Raw genomic sequence first — 25,512 nt, forward strand, 5'->3', positions numbered from 1 at the left:
TTTGACAAAATAAAACATTTTTTATTTAGAAGCAAACCAGTAACAATTTCATGAAGCAATAGGCGACAAAGCAAAATGAAGGGATCATGCAAAGCCCCAGGGAAATATAATCTATTGAAAAAAAGGGGAGATGATTAATTTTGTTTAGACATTTTGTGACACAGTTGCAATGTATTTTTTTTTTTTAAATAAATGTTTTTTGTGCTTCTGCATATAGCTCCTTTAGTTTGAAAGTCTCATGGGGCAAAATAATATTTGTGGCACATCCTTACACATGCCCTCTGAAATAATCAACAGGATTAATGGGAACAGATCTGTGTCAGATTTCAAACATGTGACAAAATACAGTTTCACTCACTAAGTATTTAGGGGGTCAAACTCTGTGTGCTGTAAACAGCAAAATAAATCACCATTCAAACATGAGAGAAATGGAGTTGTTGATGTTTTTCTGAATACTCACAAATACTAGAGTCAAAATAAATCTAGCCATCCCTTTGTTTGTATTTTGGAGATGGGTTTAAAATTTGGCTACTTTGTGAATGAAATTATCCCAATTCATCCAAATGTGACCATAATAAAACAACAACATATGCACAGAAACAAGTCGTGCTGGATTTGAATCAGTATGTCTAGTCTTAACTTCGTAGTAGAATCGCAATACTCTGATATTCCGTTTCTAGTAGGAGTAGTCCTCTCTACCACTGGATTTGTTTGGTTTTACATTTTTCATTTGGTTATTTTATTGATTTGTCATTTTAAACCAAGTCCTTTGCAGTGTCACATTGTATCACATGGGTTTGCACTAATAGGAAATATAGCTCTAACTCTGTTATCCTATGTAGCCATTTTGATATGTGAACCTGCACTGAAATACACACTGATTATCTCACATCTACCAAAGTAGTGTTATAGTTACAGTCCATGAGCAGTGTTTGCAGTGGTGAATTATTATCCATGGCTTCAGGAGAAATGGCTCCGTGCCCTGCTTATCTTTCCAGTCAGCGTTGGTTGCGTCGGGCCGGCATGATACGAAGAGAAGCGGTGCTTTCCCGAGTCATGAGCCGCGTCACCTGGTCCAGACTGAGGCCAGCCACTGCCTCTCCATTCACCTGTAGAATTTCATCCCCGATGCCGAGGAGACCTGTGTAGAGGCCTTCGCCACTACCGTCACCCACTTTCTCTACATATACACCTGGGAAGGGAACAGTAAGAGAGGCAGAAGGATGACAGATGAAAGGTGAAGGAATGGTGGGATAGTGAGAAAATGGAGGGGGGAGAAGAATTATAGAGGAAAACAGGTAGGAGCAGAAAAAGGAGATAGAGGACACCTTTGTGTTTAGTGAACCATACAACAGATACTGATATACACAAAATTGCTATTGGTATAATTAATATAAAACAGCTCCACCACGAGTAAAAGCATTTTTACACATTTTGCCAATATGAAGGGTTTCTGCTAAATTGACCCTATGTTTTGATATGTTTGATGATGTATCTGATTATGTTTGATGACACCTGCTTGCGTTTAACAGTTAAGATAAATATATCTGAACTACATTTGGATTCTATTCTTTTTCTTTTCCACTGTCTTTATTCTATTCTACTTTCAAGAAACACAACCCATGATTAAACAACAGCCTGCCAGCTAGCTGTGGAAATAAAGTAACCACCAAAATTAAACAAATGCAAACTCTACATTTAAGACACTACAAAGACAATGTGGATTAAAATAGTTACCTGTGTCTGGTCGACCTTTGCCCCTTGAGATGACGAAACCAAAGGGACCGTTTGGGGGTCTGACGAGCTCCAAGAGGAGGCTTCCATTGGGGAAAGCCTGGGTGACCCGGCCCACTGGACGCACCATTCTGGAGGCAAGTACATCTTCAACACTCAGGGCCCTGTGAAGCTCGAGCTGAGGGCTATCAGGGCTATAACAGCAGAAATTAATTCATCCTAGTTAATATTGAATTAATGAAGTAAAACAATGTAGTATGGTTTTTTTTCTTCTTCTCTATCTTTTTCTGTTACCTGGGTGCCAGGCCGTAAGGTATTTGCACCTCTCCCAGGATCGTTGAACGTTCTGTTCTTCTCTCTAAACTCTGCACAGAAGAGGCTTTGCGCAGTTGGGCCAGTGGCAGCACCTAGTGGCAAATAAAGGGCAGTGTAACAAATTGTGTTTTTCACGTTTACAAAATTCACCAGATCAGCTTTTGTAACTGTAAGGCTAAACATCCCTCTAAAACTAACAAGTGCGTATGTGTGTGTGTGTGTGTGTGTGTGTGTGTGTGTGTGTGTGTGTGTGTGTGTACAAACACACACACACACACACACACACACACACACACAAATAATGCAAATAGAGGCTGTGAGTGGCTGGTACAAAACAAAATCTGTTCAGCGTCCTCTTACAGCTGCCAAGAGGACAACAAGGGTCGCTACCACAGAAAGTGGAAGGAAACACCGGCAACCTGGAATGCATTATTTGTGCTCCCAGTGTCAGGCGGAAAGGCCAGCAGTAATTCAAAGCCTCAGTTGGTCCACTGTGGCAAACAAGTAGTGAAAGGTATACTTCAAAGTGGAACTGGAAGTTTAAAGACATGTAAATAAGTTTTTTTCTATGTGATCTATCTAATTACACCAAAAGACAATGGCGCAGCAGTCCTGAACAAAACATAACACGGCATGAGAAATGTTTGCTACTCTTCCTCACCGTGTGCAGGGTTTGCAGTGAGGGTGTCCTCTGTATGCCGATGGTAGGCTGCGGTCTGCGTGTTGGGCTTGGGGAAGCAGAGCTGCCTCTGGTGGCAGTGGGACTACTGAGCTGTTCCATGCTGCTGGAGCGGCTTCCTTTCACTAGTCTACCAACACTGTTCAGACCAATGGAGGAAAAGAAGCGACGCAGGAAGAGCTTTGGCCGTCCATCCAGCTTTCTGTAAAAGGAAAGTTAGATTTTTTTTACTAGATAATATAGACTCAACTTTTATTAAAATAAACACAGTTACATCCCCAACTACACATACTTTTTAAGATGAACTGTTAAAACAACTATTTTGGTAGTGGTTGTACTCTGCTATCAATAACTGCAAACAAGTGAGGCTTTTCATTACCAGAAGAGGGCAGGCTTGTCTTGATTTTCACAGAATATTTTTAACAATAACATCCTGTGGCCTGTAGGTCAGGGTTTTAATCTCCTAACTGCTACCAGTCTGGTCGTTTTGGGAACAGCGATGGTGGGGGCAAGGGATTTATTGCCTAACCTATAAGAAGAGCGTTTTTATCTTGGCTAACCTGGACCCATCAGAGTTTTCCTCCCATACGGCCTCAGCTTTCAGATGTTCTGCTCTCAGCAGTTCTGCCCTGAGGTCCTCAGCCCGAGACATAGCCAGGCCGCGTAGAGCAGGACGACACTCTGGTCCAGAACCAGGGTCTCCACTCAGACCTGCTGGTAGAAAAGCATGTACGGCGTTGATGTCAAAAAATATTCTAAAATATTCTATTTTATTCTGCTCAATTTGTTCTTATATGTTCTAGTCTGTTTAGTTTTGTTCTGTTCTGTTCTATTCTGTTCAAGTTTGTTCTGATGTTTTGTATTCTATTCCATTCTGTTCTGTTCTGTTCTGTTTTGTCCTGTCCTATTCGGTTCTGTTCTGTTTTATTAAGTTCTGATTTGTTCTGTTGTATTCTGTTCTGATCTGTTCTTTTCTGTTCTGTTCTAATGTGTTTCGTTCTGTTTAGTCCCTATTGTATTGTATTTATTATTTATTTTGCAAAGTTTTACATTGGATGATGTAAGTTCCACAAACAGATATCAGCTTGTGATATCCTATTTTTTCAGAAGGTAAAGTTGTAGCTCCACTTTTCCACAGTGGTTGAATGTAACAAGTAATCAAATACTGCAATTAAGTCCAATTTTTAGAGCTTTAAGTAACATAAAATGTTACTTTAAAACATGAATATTTTTTTAATACATTTAAATAAATATGTATTAATATGTTTAATAAAATTAATCAGTCTATTTCATTTTGTGCAGTGAGTACTTTACTTAAAGTAAATTTACTTAATTAAATGCAGGACTTACAGTATTATTATATACAAGTTACTACCGAGCACATCTTCCACCGCTGCTTTTCCAGAATAGTAAATCCTCCCATAAGTACAGTATCACTCTATGACATGTAAATGGAAGAAACTACAGGTGGTGAACTCTCTATGCGATCTTCCATGGCATAACCTCACCTGTTCCATCTGGAGTGGCATCCCAGTGTTCAGCAGCTGGCAGGTCAGTGGCGAGCCTGGCTGGGGAGTACCTCAGAGTGGAGGGCCTGATGCAGGGCACTGGGATGCTTGTTGCAGGGGTCCCTTGGGTTAAAACCATCGGAGACTCTCTTCTTGCCTCTGGAGAGTCCAGGAGGGCAGAATGCTGGGATCCTTCCTCGCCTCCCTGATTTGAGGTCTGGAACTGAACTGTGGACTGACCTGCAGCAGAACGATTTCTTGAACTTGACTTCAGGGCTGACTTTATAGGCAGCGCTGGGGTAGGTGATTCCCTTAGTCCACCAGATGCTTCCAGCAAATGGGGCTCCAAAGCCATGGGACTACCTGGGGCGAAGGAAACAGCTCTGCTCGAATTGACCCTGTTCCTGGGATTTGAATTACGCCGCTGAGCCCAAGACGGACCGTAAGGGCCGTGGCCAGACTCCAGACGACTTTCTCCTTTCCTGCTCCTTCTCCTAAGTTTCCCAAACCCAGATGGTTTCCACCCTGTGCTACTCTCTTTATTTTCCCCCAGCACATAAGCCCCAGCAAAAGTGACAGTTAAGGGAGCTTTAGGACGAGTACTTGCCTCTGGCTTGTTTGGAGGCACCCAGTGAGGAACCCCTTTTCCCCGTGGGTCCTCAGGGTTGCCCTGCTGCTGCAGCTCAGTGTTCTGTGGATCTGTCAGTGATGAGACTGGCTGAGGTTCCCTGACTACAGAGCCACATGCCTCACATTTCTTCACCAGCACTATAATCTCTTTAATCACTGTTTTGGGGTCACCATTGACAACCACATCTTCTTGCTTCTGTGAAGGAGGCATGGAGACACTTCTATGTGAGACACTTCTGCTCCTCTCTGAACCACTGCTGCTAGAATCTGTATTACTTTCTTTGCTCTTGGACTTGGGCGTTCCGGGCCTTCCGCGCTGTCTTACTCTGTCCAAATACCGAGACTCTGCTTCTTTTTCTGATTCATCCTCGAAGCGTACCCGTGTGGGTGAACAACCATATCGTCTGGATCGACCACCCTGGGGGGAAGTGTCCCTTTGGTTGGGGACGAGGAGGGGACCTGGTGCACTCTGTGCTGTAAGATCTTCTTCTGTTTGAACAGCTTTCTGCACAGGTGTTGGATTGGGAGACTCAACTTGCTGCTTTTTTCTGCAATAAAAAATATGTATGTGCATATTATACACATTCTAATACAACACATATTTTGAACACATATAAGAGGTTTACACTGGTGTTGAACTTTATTCATAAGCTTGTATCTTATTAAAGGAGGTTATGTGAAAGCAGAAATGAACATGAAAGTGAAACTGAATTTCAGCCATCTCTCAGCAACATCATCAGGTAGATAAACAAGCCTATTGCATCTAAGTGTGCTGACATATGCATGCTGATATGGCACCCATTTTCAAAATAAGAGATTTCTGCTGATAAATAAACAAATGATGCAATAAATTGCAATGCAACATACAGTGGACGCAACAAAGTAATTTGCATAAAAGGAATTAACTTGTTGCTTGTAGCATATTGACACACCACTGATTCATAGAGATACATGTGTATACAAAGGTGCACAAACACAAATAGGGCATTCACAGTCTCTAACATCTAACTTGTGAAGATTACAAGGTAGATTTATTTGCCATTTTACGACACAGGCTAGTATAATGAGATATAGAAAGAAAGTAGTCATAGCCCGCTTAAGTAGACAACTTACACGGTGGATCGCTGATCAGAATGGGAGCGTCTGCAGGGGCGATCACCTTTAATGTGATTGGAGCGAGCCTTGAGTCGCGCTCGCTCCAGGAGAAGCTTGGCCTGCTCATGTCTTGGGCTCAGAGGAAGCTCATCACTGATTACAAGAAGTGACCTGAATCCAGAGAAATATGCAAATTACTTCAGAAATAAATAATTTAGATGATGAAAACAGCAACGGAATGGATAAAGTTAAATGCATGATGAGACAAGGCTATATCGCCATCTGTTTGAGTGAAATTCAATATTTGATGTCTTTAAATGCACAAAGCTTATTGTGTGTTGTGACATATCCAGCAACATCATATTCCCCACAGACTGACTTAACATAGAGTGAATCAAGCTGCGTCTTCCTAAGCTGTCTTATGTAATATGAGATAGATAGACTGGGGCGTGGCACTGGCGGTGAGCAGCAGAGAGAAACGTCATCCATCCATCTATCCTTATGCCTAGCAGCTAAGCTGCTCTGCATTGTGCTTCATCGTGTACTCATCTTTATCCCCTGGCCCAGTGATAAAGATAGCATGATACACCGTCCATGTGGATTATCCTTGTAGTGGACTGAGTGTGATTCATTCTCTCCTGGGTGTCAAGAAGAGAACATATTGTGTTTCAATAGATTACAGTTTGTCATGTCAGTGTTGGGATAAAACACTGACAGGACAGTCACAGTATAATTAGCAGCCTGTTTTGGCACCCCATATGCAGCTGTTTTATTCTACAGTCTATAATGATGATGACCATAATGCACTCCATAATCAGTGGTGGAATGTAACTACCGTAAGTACATTTACTCACGTACTGTACAAATTCACATAACTTTATACTTCAAAACTTTTTATGTGTCTGACAGCTTTAGTTACTTAAATTACATTTCAGATTATAATTTCATACGCTTCCTATGCAGTGAGAACAACGTATCTCCCAATATGATGATTTTTCTTTATATGGTTTTTAAGTGGTATTTTATACGTACTTTATGGGTTGGGAAAATTTTTGTACTTCTTAAGATAAATAAACTATTTACTACTACTATTTATAATTTTGCTGATAATACTTACATACATACATTTACTTAAGTAAGATTTTGAATGCATGATGCATACTTGTGGTAGAATACTTTCACAGTGTGGTATTGCTAAGTAAAGGATCTTATCTCTTCCACCACTGTCTATAATAATAACAGCCTATAAAATACTGCCACCATTGCAGAAGATAATCTGAAAAGGATGGATCAGACAACCAATTCAACTAATGAGCCCAACTGCTGAAAAATGTTTTATAGCTCAGTTGCACAAATGTGTTTAATTTATCTATCTTTTTATTTATTTTGTTTCACTTACTTCCTTAAGTTTTTGCCTGGTGTCTCATCTATAATAATTACAAGGTTTTAAGACTTTATGACTATTGTAAAGTATCACAGTGTGCAAATCTCTCACAAATAAGAGCTTCATTTCATAATCTTATTTGGTTAAAATATCACCTTCATCAATATACAGCATTTGATATTTAGATTTGTTTATGAACATATTCTATTCATGCCTGCTTCACCTCTTGAAAATGATTAAACTCAGTTGTCACAGTTTGTTTTGATTGTACAATGGCGTCACTTTGCATTGAAAAGTAGTGGGGACATTTTAGGGCTCAGATTAGAGATGTGACAAAACACTTAGCATACAAGACGTTATAATCCAGAATATTGGGGTCACAAGAACAAGACTAGAAGATATTGTAATACTATTTAAAGAAAATATTCATTAAAATGAATGAAAATATAAAAACAATAGGGGGGATCTGGGGGTCCTCCCCCAGAAGATTTTGAGCATTAAACACTTCATTTCCTGCATTCTGGAGACATTTTCTGCACCATTTTATGGTGGAGATGTTTTTATTTATATAAAGGGGAAAACAAAATTCAGGTGGCAGGTGACAATTCAGAATATAAAAATATAATTGAATATAATGCAGTAATCAGTAAACTGTTTTTTTTAACTTCTTACGTATTTTTTTTGGACAATGCAGATCTGTATTTTCTTACATTTTTTTTTACATTGCATGCTTTCTTATTGTGCCAAAAAACTTTCTCATAGCACTTGCATTTGTTATTTAACGTTTCTTGTTGCAAGCTATTTTTCAGAACATTTTTAACAAATGCTTTCAAAAAGTGGTAGGGACATGTCCCCAGCGTCCCCAGTGTAAATGACACTTATGGGCAGCTTGTTTAACACTCTAGCTGCTGCCGTCCGGGGAGGGAAAATAGACTCTAAATTCCCACAAGTGGAGCTGGAATTTGTGAGGAGAGGATATAAATAGTGCATAGGAGTTGTATGTCATCACCCCTGCCAAGCACATAAAGAAGTATTGCATTGCTTACCTCAAATAGGGTTCAAGTTCCTGAGCAAGAATGGCTGAGTCTGAGCAGTCCAAAACCCCATGGGCACCTGCGACTGCCATTAAATAGAGAGGAAAAGAATTAATCTCAGCAGATCTGATATGAATAATTCAGATATAAAAGCTTTAAAAAGTGCTCCAAAGGTTTAATGCCCACAAAACACGGATTTTCTGTATTTGTTTCCCTCTCCATTTAGCTGGATAACACATATAACATAGTGTATGATTCTTATTTGTTGTTCAGGTCTTATGTAGCGCTTACTTGAACTCTACTACCAAGAGAACCATCAGCCATAATGGACGGTGCCATGTGGGCATTCAAATAATTGGATCTTTGTATGATCAAAAGGATTTTCATAAATCTTCATACCATTAGATTCAGTGACAGTCTCATAGGTTATCCCTGACCTATCCCTTAATGACAGTGTAAAAAAAACAGGTTATGCAAGTAGTGAGAGAAAGATAACGACAGATTTCCCAGAGATAAGAGGGAAGAATCATGGATTTACCCACAGGTCTTTTACTGACTGCTTTGGTATTGACACGCAGTACACATACACAGTTTTACTAATACATAGTATGGGAAAATATATAATCTGTCACCCTACATAGATACAAAGGCATCCATTAGCACACAGACAGAGATACAAAAGCAGGGACACTTCCCCCACCGCTCTGACTGCTAATAATAGCAACAACCTCATGCACATCTGCACATCTGACATCTGTTCAACACTGGGAATCTGCATTTCCATACAACATCGCAGAAAGGTAGACAGACAAAAGCTTGTATAAGGAACTTTAGAGCTAGAAAGTATTCTAAGCAGACAAAGTATTAACATTTTAAAAAGGTTTACAGGGTTTCTGGGGGACTTTTTTTAGAATAATAAAATAGATATGTATATTTAATCGAGCTGTCAGAGGCTTTGCAACATTTTGTCAGGCAACTTCTATGTAATACAATCATTTCATTGACAAACTAAAAATAAATCCCATTCAAGATGGGGAGGAGGGATCTAATCGGCCCAAGGTGGCCTCTCAAGCCCTTGAGTCAAGCTGTTGCCTTATTTATGGCTCCCCCCACTCATTACACAGTTTTTACATTTCACATTAAATACATCCCAATTCCCTCAAGAGACCTACCGTTACAGTCCACTCTGCTTGTCGTGTCTTCACTCCGCTCTCTCTCCTCCCTGAAGTTCTGCTGTTTGTCCCTTAACTTTGCATAAGCCCTCTGCTTCACCTTTAGTTTCTCCTCAGCCGAGTGTACCCCAATTTGTGAAGACATGCCCTCCCAGCTGTCTGAACTGCACAGTCCTTTGCAATCTGCCTCATTTTGCTCACACCTGTCCAGGTAGCACTCCACGCTGTCCGAGTGTTTGAACTCTGAGGATGCATCGCTGTCATCCACCGCGCTTCCCACATCACCCTGGGCGCCTGTTTCAGCTGGTTTCGACCTCTTCTGAGGCTCTGCCAGTGCTACTGTCTGAGTGTAGTCCTTCAAAGGTAAAGTGGAGGGCATGTTGTTAGGGCCAACACCATTTAAAAGCAATGTTTCCGGGCGTGCAACTCTCCAGAAACCCTTGGGTGGCGCCCAGCGTCTGGTTGGTGTGAAAGATGTGGTGGAAGACGAGAAGGATGTTGTAGAAGGAGAGGAGGTGGCAGGAGAGGATGAGAGCACCGGTAGAGGAGAAGGAGAGGAAGGATCATCCTTACTGCTGCTTGAGTTATCAGACAGAAGACTCTCCAGACTCGTACCCTCCCGGAGCACACGTGGCTGGCTTGTTGGAGAACTGACATGGTCCTCATTTCTTTCTGACCTTTCTTCTTCAGTTTCCACTCCCCCTGGGAACACTTGCTCTCTTTGTGCTTCCGCTGGTGGGCTGTGGATCTCCAACCTCACTTGCACCTCTACCTCCTCCTCTTCATCACTACTGCTCAAGTTTTTCGCAGCACCCGACCGCCAGGAGGGGGCAGGCAGAGATACCTGAGCCTTTCCTCTGGGCCGCTGTCGGAGGAGGACTTCAGATGGAATCTGCCCAGCTGGACTGCTCACAAAGACCTCTGTGTCCAATCGGTCTCTTTCTTTCTCTCTGTCTCTGCCTCTTGTCCTTCTCTGTGTGAGTGACTTCACCTTGGTCTGTAGTGCGTGCACAGCCGAACTCTGAGGAGGAGGAAGTTGGTTGCTCAAAGAGGGTGCTGGGAAAATAGGCTCAGGCACTGGGCCAGTGATGAGTCCCCAATTAATGGGAAGCCCACTGGGTAAAGGGGAACTGGATTGTGCTTGGATATTATTAACCACCTTCTGTTCCTCCATCAGCTGGTCATGCATAGAAAAGTCCAGAGAGATCCTGTAGATGAAAAAAAAATAATTTCCAGGCATGTAAAAAAAAAAACATGTCTCTTACATCTGTTCTACATCTCTGTTACCAGCTACTTTCTATCAGATCTGCCTGGTGAGGAGATATGTAATGTGGATTCAGTCACGTTGCCTTATCCACTGATTACTTTGCAGGGCACAGGATAATCCTTTAGAATGAGAATAAGCAACTGCTGCCTGCCACTGAGCCCCTGCATAAATAAACAATATTATAAATGTTTGCTTTTGACAATATACAATAAAACAAAACTTTTTCTGTGGATCAGTCGCATTTTGTAGTCAATATAAATGCTGAGAAAAAAACGATTCATTAATTATTCAGCCTTAGGAAAATTAAATATGTTTGAATTCAGTGCCACGTGGGCTAACAACACCTTGCTAAAAGTCACTTTAACAAATCTAATTAACATTTTGAAGAAAGTAAGCTTCACTCATTCACTAAAGACTATTTTTTTACTATATTTTGTTACATAAATAGGCTAACAAACTGTAGCCTACCTGGATATTTAAAGAAAATTGTGTCCTTTAAAACACAATTACAGCGTTGTCTATCACGAGGAAGTTACATTAAATTCAAAGTGCAACTGCTTAAATGTAAATTAACTATTCCTTTTAAAAACCTGAGACAACCGTGCAGATTGCTATCGCAGCGCGCATCATCAGGTCGATCGCCAACAGAGCGAGAAGACGGAGCAACTTTTCCCCCTCCGGAGAAAAAAAAACCCGAAACCAAATAACATCTCTCAATGTTTCTCCAGATCCATGTGTTGTGCTTCTACTCACCGTCTACTCAGCTCCAGGTCCTGGCAGCGTCGGGCGAGCCAGCGGCCTCTCACTCATGATTGGTCCGGTAATCCCTTCAGAAATCAGTGGGATTAGACAAAAATGGAATACAAAAAATGCCTGCTTTTAATTTCGTCCTTGCCTCGCGATCTCGTTGCCGACTGAAGCTCTCCGTTGCGTAAGTGCAGAGCACACACACTGACGTCCTGCACACAGTAACAAGCCAAAGAAAAAGAGACAAAATACAACTAAAATGCCCTAATGGGCTTCAGTCTAAATGAGTTATCCCCAATTTCCTGTCCTTTCTGGCATGTTTCGATGGTTCTGATATAAGGATGAAAGCTATGTTGTGTTTTAAAGAAAATAAACTATTGATGTTGCATCGTAAAAACAACTGTCGTCTGGGTCTTGTTTGTCAATACAGCTGATCCCTCCCGTTATATCAGCTCACACAGCTCCGTCTCTTTCTATCTCTGTTTTCATACATGCATGGGCACACACGCGCATATATGCGCTCGTGCACAGTCAGTCCAATTGACAATGTTCTGCTTGCCAGTTGTCACAATCCCCCAGATGTGATCAGACTCAGGCAGATGCTGCTCAGTTGTGGTTGTGCATGCGGTTTAATGTCAGTAGAGGGCGCCATTAGCAGCACAAACACACACGCGCATGCACACGCACATACACACATCTTGCCCAGCTAGCTGTAACCGGCTAGTGAGTCTGTTGTCGAGTTGACACCCTCCCCAAACCTCGGCAGCAGCAAAGCTGCACAGTCGACATGGCAAGAAAATATCGCAACAATTTCCTAAAGAAAGATGAAAATCTTCCAAGTCTTTTGGAATGAGTGAGTAGTATCGACAATAATTATCTATTTGTCCTGATGTGAACTAACAATAGAAGTTGCATATTTAGTTTAAGTCACATTAATGACGCATAGCTATGCCTACTAATTGCTAACACGAAAGGTAGCCAGCTAGCTAACAAGCTAAGTGCTACTGGAGGGAGGAGGGAGGTTTGTTCGCTAGGCTGTTAGCCTTCTGTGCTCAGTCCGACGAGCAGAGTAACGCTGTTTGTGTTAGCTGCTTCTCAAAATTTGACCAAAACACAATCCTACGGTAATTCTGAACGCCAGTAAATTATTGTGTCTGGTGAAAGTCAATACGTTTTTAAGGCAGTTGTATTGCTGGGTTACGTTAGTTTCGGATGCTAGCGTTACATAATCTCGCTGTTGAGAGTCAAATGGCTTCACTTTCCAGTGTGACTGTGGTTCATCTCTAGCTATCGTTTCCTTGGCCAGTACGCGAGATGGTAGTTCATGTTCTTGGCAGTGTAACTTAATGGATTCATAATCACGGCTACATTTTGAATAATCAATGTATCATGATCAACCAATGATAGGTTTTAGATAATTAACTACTTGTTTTTATGAGACGACGTTTGCTAGCTAGCAAACTAGCCACCCATAGCTTAGCTTGCTATAAGTAAGCTAACGATACCTACGATTAGCTAGCTAACGTATCGCTTTATATCAGGGAAAGCTTTATTACGTGTGTAACGAAACATCAAGACGATTGCAGCCTCGCTAGCAAACTCATTGACCAGAAATTAAATATATATGTTTTTACAATTATGTTGCGCAACTCCGCGAGCAAACGTTAGCCTCACAACAAGTTAGATAGCGCAGGGGGACTTGGTTGTCAGTGTTAGCCTCTTCAAGACCCTTTGTCCATATCATAGTGGAAACCAGCTCTTCTAAGTAGGCCACAGCAGTTGTTTTGATACTTCTCCGTCGCTTATTTCCTCTGTATCTTACAAATATGCGGCGTGTAAACTCTGATTTCTTTTTATCTGGTTTTGTGTTGCAACTGAATAACGCATACTGGCGAGTAAGCTAGTCAAAAGCAAATAGACTTTCGATTATATATTTTTAATGTAACGTTAGGAAAGCATCAGTAGTCCTTCGAGAAACATACTTTGTTATCCCACTGGTTTAATGCATTTTTAAACTACAGATGCACTGATACACAACATAGCTGTGTTATTAAACTTCACTTAGAATCTGTTGGAATATAATATTAAAAGCATTATAAAGCTACATTTTCACTTATATGCCAAATTGGTAAAATTGATGTCAATGCTTGCACAATTTTAATTATCTTTGTCTTTCTCTGTTACAGTATTCATCACGCGATGTGATCCAAAATGAGAACATTTAAGAACGATTGAGTTCGGAAGAAAATTTCTTGATTCCAGTGGAATCTTCCATATATTATATATATATATATTTGATTTTTTTCTCTGTGTTAAAGCTTACATAAATTTACACACACTTGTCCCATCAACATATAACCATGCCAGTGCAAGCACCACAATGGACAGAGTTCCTGCTGTGCCCAATCTGCACACAGACATTTGAGGAGACTGTTCGCCGGCCCATCAGCCTGGGCTGTGGACATACTGTCTGCAAGATGTGCCTGAACAAGTTGCACCGCAAGGCTTGTCCCTTTGACCAGACAGCCATCAGCACAGACATCGAGCAGCTACCTGTCAACACAGCCCTGTTGCAGCTGGTGGGAGGCCAGGTAAGATGCATGTCTCTGTGTGATTGTACACTTGTTTGGCAGTTCATGACAGAGATCCCATATTGACAAAATGCGTACAGAGCCCTTGTTGATACCGATGCACCGAAATGAAAATTCTTGGCCGAAGTTAAAACCGACATATTATGAAAAAAATTGCAGAACAAAACATTCACATTTTTTCCATTTATTTTGTCTATTTTTTTACCATTGCATAAATTAAATAGTCAAAATGTGCTTGTTTACTCAGTGTTTCCCACAGGATTTGGAGAGACTATGGGGATTGGGTCCGAGGCCTGAGGGGGTCCGGTAAAGCAAATTACACGTGTCCATGTATTTTTAATGGACACATGTAATACGTTTTATACTTTCTGTGAATATAATCCAATTAATCTTATTCCCATCCTGTACAGACACCTTATTTTGAAAACCGGACGTTGTCACATGTGTATCCTCACGCTAAATTCATCAGGTCCGACCCAATTTGATAAATAATGTTGTATGTGGTTCACGTATCGCGCCACATGAAGACTTCATAGCCTCTCTTCAGGTAGGACTCTCACACTGCAACACTTGTCTTTGTAAAGAGAGAATCTGACAGGATATGGTCGCTAACTGCCTGTCAGCTCGCACTGGTCCGTTTCAGTGGATTTACCATAAAGGCTTGAATACGTGTGCACTCCACATTTAGGTGCGGCTAGCTTAATGGCCTTCTCAGAAACGAGTGACAGAAACACTCAAAGCGTGTCAGAGCATTAGTTGCCTTTTCTAAGAAGTCAGGCACAGATGGAGTGAATGTGCTAGGAGACTATTCAGCAAAACACTGTCTGCAAATGCCAATTTTTGCGTCTTTCTTGGACACTTTAAAATGCTTCCACGATGCCGACATGTCGATGTAATTGTTCAGTAAAATTTCTTCGGTCTTTTGACTTATTAGGCTGAACACCGAAATGTTTTGTGTTTGAGTAGTGGAACATTTTAGTATACCATCCTATCTTGACAGTATGTTTTATGTAATTACTGTTTATAGAGTATATTAGAGCGTTAAGCAGGGCTATTACATGATGCACATACCTTGAAGAGTCCTGTTGTGAGTCACACTCCAGTCATTGAGCAATAGCTTTAATTCTGTTGGTTTACTGAGGGCTGGCACATCGGCAAAGCTATATTTCTCTGAGGCGGTGTTTGACCAACAGGGTGGGGCACCTCTAATGGTGTTTTGACTTTGTTCGCCAAGTTTCCAGATATACATTGTATAGTAATGGATTATGTCACGGTATCGACAATGTGCCTGTTGTGGTGCTTTGTCTCTTAGCAAGTGCCTTCCTTGCATATGTGCTCATACAGGTTGGTTAGGGTACAGTGTCCAGTGAAATAAAAATGCCCTGATAGACACGGAAGTTGTTATGATAGTTCTGTACGAATGTCGTTCATGTAAATAACATAATTTATCATGTGAAATGCTCGTTAACTGCTAGTCATTTTGGTCAGTATCAAAGCGAAAGGTCTGAGGTTAAGATGGTAGAATTATTTTGATAATTTTATTAGATTCCTGATGGTTATTTAAATCATCCACTGCAAACCTTGGAAACTGTGCCTGCTGCAAAGTATGATACAGCATGGCCTAAACACGAAAATACAAACAATGATGAGAAATGCTCTCTATTTTGAAATTACTTGTATTAGCATTGCCAACTGGGATAGGTGCCGTTCAACAAGCCATGACATGCAGAGAATGGAGCATAAGCCATCAGAACAATATGATTCTCTAAATGTCAAATCTAAATTTCCATGTCATATTTATTTGCTCTGTCTGTAGTGTAAGTAAGATCCAGGGAAAACTGATTAGTGGAGCATAGTAATAGTAATCATCACAGAAACACAGAATCACCAAATTATTCTTCAATAGGATATTATGGGAGTTCTTTATTAAAAAAAAAAAAAGCTTCTTGGGACAGGGCAGTTGCATGACTTGTTTCCGTGTATGAGTGCTGCTGAGTGTTTGTATATGTTTTCAGCAACACGTTTTATACATTTTACAATTCTGTTTACTGTAATTGTTGAGGTATTTTAACATCAATTGGTTGACTCCTCAGTTGTGTTTAGCTGTTTTAGCCAATACATTAGACCAGCGGTTCCCAAACCTTTTAGGCAACATCTACATCTTGACCGGGTTGCTGCACCCCACAAACCACCTCTCTCTACTTTTTATATAACATTTTTTTTACTATTATTTACTTATTTATTAGCTTAATGTCCCGCCTTTGCTCCGGTCAGCAGTGGAGCTGTGTGTTAAACAGAAGGCAGCCGATATTACTGAAGGTGCAATAAACATCAAAATATGATGTCCCTGTTACACCAGTGTGAACATGCCCAAAGTCACAGCTACAGGGTTTCACTCAGTGACACTTTTTAAAGTGACTGCTTTTAAATGAGTCGATCTCCCCTTACCCCACTCACTGCACTTAAACAAAGAATGCATCTGCCTGCTCTGTCTTTTCTTTAAAAAGTAATAGTGGCAGTAAAACATTTTCTCATACTGTGATGGTTAAACTTTGCAATCAATCTACAATTCACCTGTGTGCCAAACCGTGCAGAGGGAGGTGGGGTGTATTTTCATGACAAAAAAAATGTTTCAAAACATCCCCCTCTGTTTTCTCATAAATCGCACTGTGTATAGCCTCATAAACAGATAACATGGACAAAAAGAGGATCCGTATTAGGATTTGGAAAAAATTCCACAAAAAAATAATTGTTGTAGTTATTACACTACTACACCACCATTAAATTTTTCCTGTCGCGCACCACACTTTGGGAATCGCTGCATTAGACAATGAAAAGAAAATGATGGCTTATAAATAATTGTACTAAAAGGCTTCAGCCATTGCTATGGGTTGTCCTAATTACCCCCCCCCACCTGGGTTCTGCTGCAGGTTCCTAAGGCTCAGCCAGTTGCCTTGATTACAAGTCCAGAGGACTCGCAGCATTATGAGGAGGCCAGGCAATGTGTGGAGGAGCTGGCCCTCTATCTCAAGCCTCTCAGCAACACCCGAGGTACTTAGCGCACACACACACGCTTGCAAATTTAATAGTTTGTTGTACATTTGACATTGACATTCTTGCCTTTAAATGAAACTCTGGAGGTTGATTTCAACATGGGAAATTCCAGTACACAATATTCTTCTTCAGATGTGAGAATACTGCAGCTAGGTGACTGTTAATGAAGTTATAAAAGAAGTTATTAGTAATTTCCACAGGGAACTTTGATTAAAAACACAAGCATACATTACAACTCATGTACCTGGAGCGGTGTGAAAATTTCCACATACGATGTTGTGAATATGACATCACTGGGTCGTTAAATGGACTCTTCTCGTAAACCTGGTTAAACAGAATGATGACGATGGCATTGTAAATTGCACATCGCAGATATGTCAGATAATTCAAAAATTTGACTTTATGAAACATAAATACTAGTCTTTGTATCTTACTATACTATCCTGTAATTCATGTCATTTGTGGGACAAAAAATATTATATTAGATGTTGTTTTGGCGTCTTGTGGTTAGTGCCTAAATCAGAACATGAAAGTCACTAAAAATAGAAAAGCAGAAGTATTATTTCCGTTAATATAGCTCAGAGTCATAACTCATGCCTAGTTCTCATTAAGGCCTCTTTAAAAGTGATCATAGTTACATGGTGCTGCACATTTACACAGTAAATCATTACATGTTTCATTAACAAAAATAAATATGCCAATAATTGTTTTTGTTCAAACCTCTGCCATTATTTAAAACAGAAATCATATTTTCAAAGAAAGAGGGTTAAAGGGGGGCTTTCCTGTGTGGTCAATGCCACCATAACTAGTGGTCAAAACCATAATATTCAAAGGTCATAGTTGTCTCCTTTTTATATTGGTTAATAAATTTAAAACCTTATGCCTTATGAGAAAACTTGTTATGAAGGTATAATGGCTTATAAAACTCTTGCCATATTGTTCACCTGAACTAAACTGATGACAGGAGGACAAATCAGTAGCTAGATTTATTTCGGGAGGGAAGAAGTCCGAAACGTTAGGTGGAATAGCACTTCCGAATTTTGAGAGAGATTTCTATGCAGCCCAACTTCGTCCACTTATTAATTGGTGTGAGATAATTTGTTTCTTTATTACACCTAACATAAAAAGCAAACCACTTGGAAGGCAACAAACATGCTGGAGCCAGTGTGACCATACAGATGCAAATCATGCACATTAAATGTGTTAGGATATATAATCTCCAAGAAGTGTTCCATTTTATACCTGGGCAACTGTACAGTGGTGCTGAAGGAAGATAATTACTTGGTCAAAATTCTACTCAGGAAGGCTATTACAAGAAATCGGCTTCACTTAGAATTGCTGACAATTTTTCCACGCCGCCCGTCATCATTCAGCAACAACATTTACACCTACAGGCGTTATTTGAGGGCAGCCATTAGGTGAGGCATGCAGGGGGCCTTAAAAGCCTAACCCGTTCTTGTATCAACAAAAAGGGGTATAGCCTACAAATAACAAATATAGATAGAGACTTCAACAGCACCACAAACTACATTCTCCATAATGATCATAACGTTGAATCAGCACCTCTCTAAAACATTATAACCTTCATGAAGGAGGGATTTAGTGCAGGAATTTTTTATTAGATGTTAGTTTTAGCCAGGTGTGCCTAATAAACAGGCAACTGAGTGGATATTCCCTTGGTTTATCAGTTGTCCTGTCTAATTTCTCCCCAGGTGTGGGTCTGAGCAGCACGGCCCAGAGCATGCTGAGTCGACCCATGCAGAGGAAACTGGTAACTCTGGTCCACTGCCAGCTGGTGGAGGAGGAGGGCCGCGTTAGAGCCATGAGAGCTGCCCGCTCCCTGGGTGAGCGAACTGTCACTGAACTCATCTTGCAGCACCAGAATCCGCAGCAGCTCTCCTCCAATCTGTGGGCTGCTGTCCGTGCACGAGGATGTCAGTTTCTAGGCCCAGGTAGGTAGTTTTCCATGACTTGGAAAGTGAGACAAGCACATTCCACTTTAAGGAAGAAGCTATCTGTCCCTTGTAAAAATTGGCTTTTGGTAATCATCTGTTACTTGGTCTTTAATGTTTGTATTTTTCCTCCTCCAGCCATGCAGGAGGAAGCTCTAAAGTTGGTTCTTCTTGCTCTTGAGGATGGCTCTGCTCTGTCCAGGAAGGTGTTGGTTCTCTTTGTAGTGCAGAGGCTTGAGCCACGCTTCCCCCAGGCCTCTAAGACTAGCATAGGCCATGTGGTACAGCTCCTTTACAGGGCCTCCTGCTTTAAGGTATGTCTCTGACTGAGAACCAGAAGAAAATTCCCTTCATTTTTTAAATGTTCTGACATATAGTGTATGTCATGTGGTGCTGATTCACAACAGGGCCCATTAACCCAGTAGTAGAGTGACCCTGACCATAACTATTCCTAATCTTACACTGTCACAGTGTTTAGTGTTGTCCCAGTAGAGATTTTATATTGACTCGGTCATCAAGAACTTGTGAAAAACATAAAACAAACTCTCTGCAGAGGAAGCCAAACAGGAAATTACTAACTAAAAATTGAACTTACTCTTTTCTCCTTCCTCTGTGGTTATGTAGGTGACCAAACGTGATGAAGACTCATCCCTGATGCAGCTGAAAGAGGAGTTCCGTACTTACGAGGCTCTGCGGCGCGAGCATGACTCTCAGATAGTGCAGATTGCCATGGAGGGCGGGCTGCGCATCGCACCTGACCAGTGGTCTTCTCTGTTATACGGAGATCAATCTCACAAGTCACACATGCAGTCTATTATAGATAAGGTGTGCGAGAGAGTTTTTGTTGCGTTTGTTTCCACATCATGGATGATTTATATGTTCTGCTTATACATTAGTTTCTTATCTCCTCATATCAAAGCATGTTCTTACTTAAGAAATCCTGTTTACCGTAAACCTACTCCCTGCTTATTTTTATTTTTTTTTGTTTAGCTGCAGACCCCGGCGTCTTTTGCTCAGAGTGTCCAGGAGCTGACTATCGCGCTGCAGAGGACTGGAGACCCAGCCAACCTCAACAGACTGCGGCCCCACTTGGAACTACTGGCCAACATTGATCCCAGTCCTGGTAAGAAACAAGCCAACTTCAGGAATCTTGGTTTTGTAGTTACGTAAGGAATAAGTCAATTACTTGCAGTGTCACAAGTTGGAATCCAAACAATGACCTTTGTATCATCTCCGCCCTCTCGCTCACATCTTTCCTGTTATGACAGTATATCTTGTCCAGTAGGTTGGGTTTAAACAAGCAGCAGGTATGTTTGAATATGTCGGGATATGTCTTGGCCAGAGCCTAGCTGTTACAGTTTAACTGACCCTCAAAAATTGCTTACCGTATTTTATATTTATCCGAGGGGCCCACCCAAAAAAATTGTGTATTTGTCTTCAAAAGGTCTGCATGGAAGTGTCTTCTTGACCAATGTTGACCACCTCACATGAATTCAAACACCACATTCCCAAACTTTACTGTCCTTCATTTGAAAAGTGTGGATTTAAGCCCTTATGACAACTAAAAGCCAACCAGCTATTAAGCAAGGCACTCATTCCAACTACAGAATCACTGTTTGGGAACTGACATTCCTGGCCTCTAAGGTTATTTGTTGTTTATGCTGGTACTCAGGTGTGGTTGTCTTGGGCACAACCCACAAACACCTCAAATGCATCAAATCAAATAGTTAAGATAAGAGCTCTGTTTTTCCTCATATCTCCATTTGATTCCCCAGACGCCCCCCCTCCCACGTGGGAGCAGCTTGAGAAAGGGTTGGTAGCCGTGAAAACAGTGGTGCACGGCCTGGTGGACTTCATCCAGAACCACAGCAAGAAAGGAGCTGACCCTCAACAGGTCAGTCTGTTAATTGGACCCCACATTGGTCCCATCCCTTGGATGTTGCTTAATGAATGCAGGCTACACCCACAGGACATCATAGTCCAAACACCACCATCATTAAAACATCAAAAGAGGGAATATCTTCTGGAAGAATGTTGATCATGACTGCAGTAGAGTTACATGCACATTGGAGGATTGTGATGGCCCTACACCTTACAGGGACACTTTTTCTTTTTCTTTGTTACAAAAAAAATGATTTAGCCAGTGTCACTCAGCCCTGACTGTAATGTTAAATATCACCACCATTGAGTGTTCATCTCTGTTGTTGTGCTAGGCAACATCCTTAAATAGAGTTTAACCTGATGACACAAACCTTATGTGTTCTCAGTGTTATGTGGTCTTTAATAATACTTGGTGTCTCTCTTTAGCCTCCTCAGCACAGCAAGTACAAGACATATATGTGTCGTGACATGAAGCAGAAGGGAGGCTGTCCTCGTGGAGCCAGCTGCACCTTTGCTCACTCTCAGGAAGAACTGGAGAAGTGAGTCTGACAAACGTCAACATTAAGAATTGTTTACATTTTTAAAATTGGATATTGCAGTTGAAATGAAAGTATTGTCACCCCGCCCCAGCATCTCTTAAACATTTTGTACTTTGTTTTACATTGGTCAGGTATCGTAAGATGAATAAGCGTCTGGCAGCTCGCCTCCCTGGCTCAGGAGGGCTTATGCCAGATGACGGCCTCCCTCTTGATGTAGCAGTGACCCGGAAGCCTTCACCCCTCACAAATGGCAGTGGTGCGCCGTCTTTGCCCCAGCTCATTGCCCGTGGCGCCACCGACACGTATGAACTGCTGCGAAAACCCATCAAGATGGATGGAGGGAGTCCCAATGCTCCAGGATCACCACCTGATGGGTGAGTGTAGTATTCATCTGCTTGTTCATTTAATAGAGCAAAAGCAACAGCCAGTCATGTGCCATGAATTGTTATTCTTTACTCTAGTTTGATGGTTTAGGCTATTTAATGAACTTACCTGTGAGATATTTAACAGAGCAGTGTTAAATACATCCTGAAAAACTGTCTGCAGGTTGATGATTACTCAGTAAGGACCCCTTTATACTGGACAAAAAAAACCCTTAATGGTGTATTCACATACAACGCAAATTTAATCCTCGCAACGCTTTCCTTGTGCAGGTTTTATCGCTTGACAACTGCCAAGTGTTCACATACAACACAATAAGCGAATAAACACAAACCGCAAATACTACAGCTGAACCCAAAGTAAACATTTTGCTGTGATTTAATTGCAATAAACAGATCAAACTGATGCCGAAATAACATACAATATGATGCGGATTTGTTAAACATATGAATTCATGCTTTTCAGGTTGGTCAGCAGGACAACAACTTTTTTAAATGTTTGTTTTCTGAATGGAGTTCGGATCGATCAGGGCTAGGGTTGGGCGATGTCTACAAAATTTCCATTGGACGATGTCTACATTGAAACTTCGGGATGGATGATGGCATCGGCGCACATAGCGGTCGTCTTATGTGCATGTGTTCACTCGCACAGACTTTACTCGGTTAAAAACCTGGTAGCCTATGACGATACAAGTCGCGGAGGTATAAATATGGAAAAAAGACGAGTTCTGTGTCTTTTAGGCAACTTTATAAAACGTACTGCTGATGGAGAAAGTGGAGTAGACGTGTGAGGGGGGAGACAGAGGGGTGGTAACCCGGTGTATTTAACTGAGGTGTCGGCCTCCTGTGTGGGGAGAAGAGAAATCCGAGTAAAGTGCAAAGCATATTTCAAATTTATAATGTTCATTGTAAAACCTGCTTTCACATGGCAGTATTATGTGAAAAGTTTGATTTTTGTTTGTTTGTTTTTCCGGGGGGCGGGGTTTTACAATCACAATGCCTGCTCAACCATCTGTCAGCCATCGCTGATGGACGATGGCATTGTACAACGATAGCTGGAATAAAGTTGCAGACACACATTTTCTGAACTAACCAGGTAGTTACACTTGATTTCTTTTCTCCAAGCAATGTCTACTTTTGTCCGGTTTTTATATAAATATGAAGTAGTAGTCCAACAGAGCTCTTGGTGCTAACCGATACTAACAACAGTAGAACCGTAAATGCACGGAAGCTATCTGCTAAAAAGCACGAGTGAAGATAAATCAACTTTGTAATCCCAAAAACTAAAGTAAAAAGCTAATTTAATAAAAGCAGTTAACTCTGAGCTCCTTCAACGGGTAAACGGCGTAGTTGTCAGATAGGGCTGGAACCAACAACTATTTTGATAGTCGATTAATCTATCGAATAATCGACTATTTGGATTATGAATGGCAAACAGAATGCGTCTTATTTAGCTATCAGCTTTTAAATTAAACTTGAGGTGGTTTTAGGCATGTGCTAATTAACAGTCACGACAATAAAATAGATATTGCTTTCAAAAATAGCCTACATCTTTTAATGAACGTTTCTGCTGCAGCAACAGAAAGTTCTACTGAAATCAAGCTTCCTGATCTGCTGTTTAGTGACGGAGCAGTTTGCCAATACTGCAACACACCAGGACAAACTGACACTACAAAGAAAGGAATAATGTCATGCATTACATTTGCCGAATTTACAGGGGGATCAATAATAATGATTTTGTAGTATACAGCATTTCACAACCTTTATATATTTTCCCCAGACTCAATAACTCACAAAACGCCGTGATTTTTTTAAGGGAGTTTGGGGCGGATTACCCGCCGTCTCATGCATAGACAGAGGAACAGTTTTCTCTTCTTTAGAACGAATGAAATTGTCCGGTCTAATCTTGCGCACTCGGCAGCAACACGTTCTCCAGCTGAGAACGTTGTCATGAACGATGCATCGTTTGCGATTGTAAAGTCAGGGCACATCTGGAATGTAAACGCGGCCGTTGTGTATCATAATTATGTGCTACTCACAGCACCATTAACAATCAATCAATCAAATTGACCAAGGGAAACTGTATAGAAAACGTTACAGCTCATAACGTGTAGTAGTATTAATGCGGCTTTAACGTGAAGATACCTCGCTAACTAGCTTACCGAGACGAGTCTTCATCATCCACAGAGCAACAACATTACGTGCCTCCTCTTCGGATGCTCCGGTGTCTCCAGGAAAGCTCAGCTTTGCAGACACTGCAGTTAGCAACTTTTTTTGGCTGAGTGAAGAGTGAAAATGCTGCCACACTCTGAAGGCTTTGGGTTGTGAAGGTGTTATTGCAGCGCTGATGATGTGTTGTTTTAGTAACTTTACTGTTCACATCACTTTACTCCGTTAAGCTGACGGTGTCGTTACGGCCCGATGACATCATGAATTTAATTATCGATTTTCGTTGACTACATCGATTAGTTGTTGCACCCCTATTGTCAGAGCATAATCCAGACCGACTACGGGTGTTCATTTGTCCAAAAGCTGCAGCGCTGCTCCCGGCTCTTTCTTCTACACTTCCTTGTACTTTAGCAGCTCTCTGTCAGCCAGCGGCATTTCACTCCCACGCTCTGCCTGGTCCTCTCGCAACAACACTCTGAAGCGTCAGTGACTTCCAGACAATCTGACCGCTGATAGGCTTTCGCAACATAGCGTCGTGAATTTCTCGCTCAAGTTGAAAAATTTGAGCTCGAGCGAACCAGTGAATGCCGCAACAAACGCTTCTTCCTTACCGCCCGAAGTGAATTCACAGGAATTCGCATCTTTGCATTGACTTTGTATGTAATCAGGCCACTTTCAGTGTGAACGCAGCATAACACCACTAACAGGCTTTTGTCTTTAATGTGTAAGGGTACAATTTGCACTCACTGTCGGGTCAAATGACTCTGTATCGACACCCGGGTGGACCCTTTTCCAGCCAACACTTCTGTTTCTATCTGTAGATGTCTATAAACATCTTATCCATAGGGGCGGGAATCTCTAGGCACCTCACTATTCAATTCAGTTGAGATTTAGAGGGCTGCGATGTGATAATAAAACGATTATCGATGCATCTTTTTTTCTGTGTGAAATCTGAATAATTACTAAGCATTTAATTTGCACATTAAAATCTAAAAGAAACGTCTCCTCCTTAGCTTAAAAGGACTAGCTTGCTTCCCCTTCCCTCCTGGTCACCACCTTCTTCTCTTTAATAGCCATTTTCCAGACTCCTCTGAAAACTGAAATATAATTTAACTAGTATCAGTATGGACAGTATGCATACAGGACTGAGCTGTACACCAGTTTAACTTGTACCTGATGTTCTCAACACTGGACAAGTAAGTAGTAATGACATACAGCAAACATTAACGTTAACTTTGTTACTGATTTAGCTGGCGTTACATAGCAGCCAAAACACATGCCTCACAGGTGAGATGTTAGCTAGCGCTAACCGCCTTCATTTTCCAGCTGTTGGGGAAACAACAGACTTTTATTAACGGTTGCACTGTGACCTGTACTGGAC

At 41.2% G+C, this 25,512-nt stretch overlaps 3 protein-coding genes across 5 annotated transcripts in view; 2 read left to right on the top strand and 1 right to left on the bottom strand.

Moving 5' to 3' along the window:
- On the bottom strand, positions 1–12,485 carry LOC123972176. The gene is made up of 10 exons (XM_046051473.1): positions 11,572–12,485; positions 9,552–10,759; positions 8,392–8,464; positions 5,980–6,132; positions 4,237–5,414; positions 3,289–3,442; positions 2,711–2,930; positions 2,029–2,141; positions 1,738–1,928; positions 1–1,192 (listed from the first exon to the last, which is right to left on the bottom strand). Exons 2-10 carry the CDS (start codon positions 10,738–10,740, stop codon positions 999–1,001), a joined length of 3,465 nt encoding a protein of 1,154 aa, XP_045907429.1. The 5' UTR covers positions 10,741–10,759; positions 11,572–12,485; the 3' UTR covers positions 1–998.
- Positions 1–25,512, top strand: part of ece2a (endothelin converting enzyme 2a) — a 181,317-nt gene that overhangs the window by 98,284 nt on the left and 57,521 nt on the right. The window lies entirely within an intron of this gene.
- Positions 12,280–25,512, top strand: part of rc3h1b (ring finger and CCCH-type domains 1b) — a 19,110-nt gene continuing 5,877 nt past the window's right edge. The window contains exons 1-10 of the mRNA XM_046051474.1: positions 12,280–12,418; positions 13,752–14,156; positions 17,087–17,207; positions 18,923–19,162; positions 19,301–19,476; positions 19,787–19,987; positions 20,153–20,285; positions 20,938–21,056; positions 21,470–21,582; positions 21,714–21,956. Of these exons, the coding sequence (XP_045907430.1) occupies positions 13,926–14,156; positions 17,087–17,207; positions 18,923–19,162; positions 19,301–19,476; positions 19,787–19,987; positions 20,153–20,285; positions 20,938–21,056; positions 21,470–21,582; positions 21,714–21,956 (1,577 nt within the window). The 5' untranslated portion in view covers positions 12,280–12,418; positions 13,752–13,925. The remainder of the gene's footprint in view (positions 12,419–13,751; positions 14,157–17,086; positions 17,208–18,922; positions 19,163–19,300; positions 19,477–19,786; positions 19,988–20,152; positions 20,286–20,937; positions 21,057–21,469; positions 21,583–21,713; positions 21,957–25,512) is intronic.

The sequence above is a fragment of the Micropterus dolomieu genome, linkage group LG06 (genome assembly GCF_021292245.1).
Source record: "Micropterus dolomieu isolate WLL.071019.BEF.003 ecotype Adirondacks linkage group LG06, ASM2129224v1, whole genome shotgun sequence".
Classification (NCBI taxonomy): Eukaryota; Metazoa; Chordata; class Actinopteri; order Centrarchiformes; family Centrarchidae; genus Micropterus; species Micropterus dolomieu.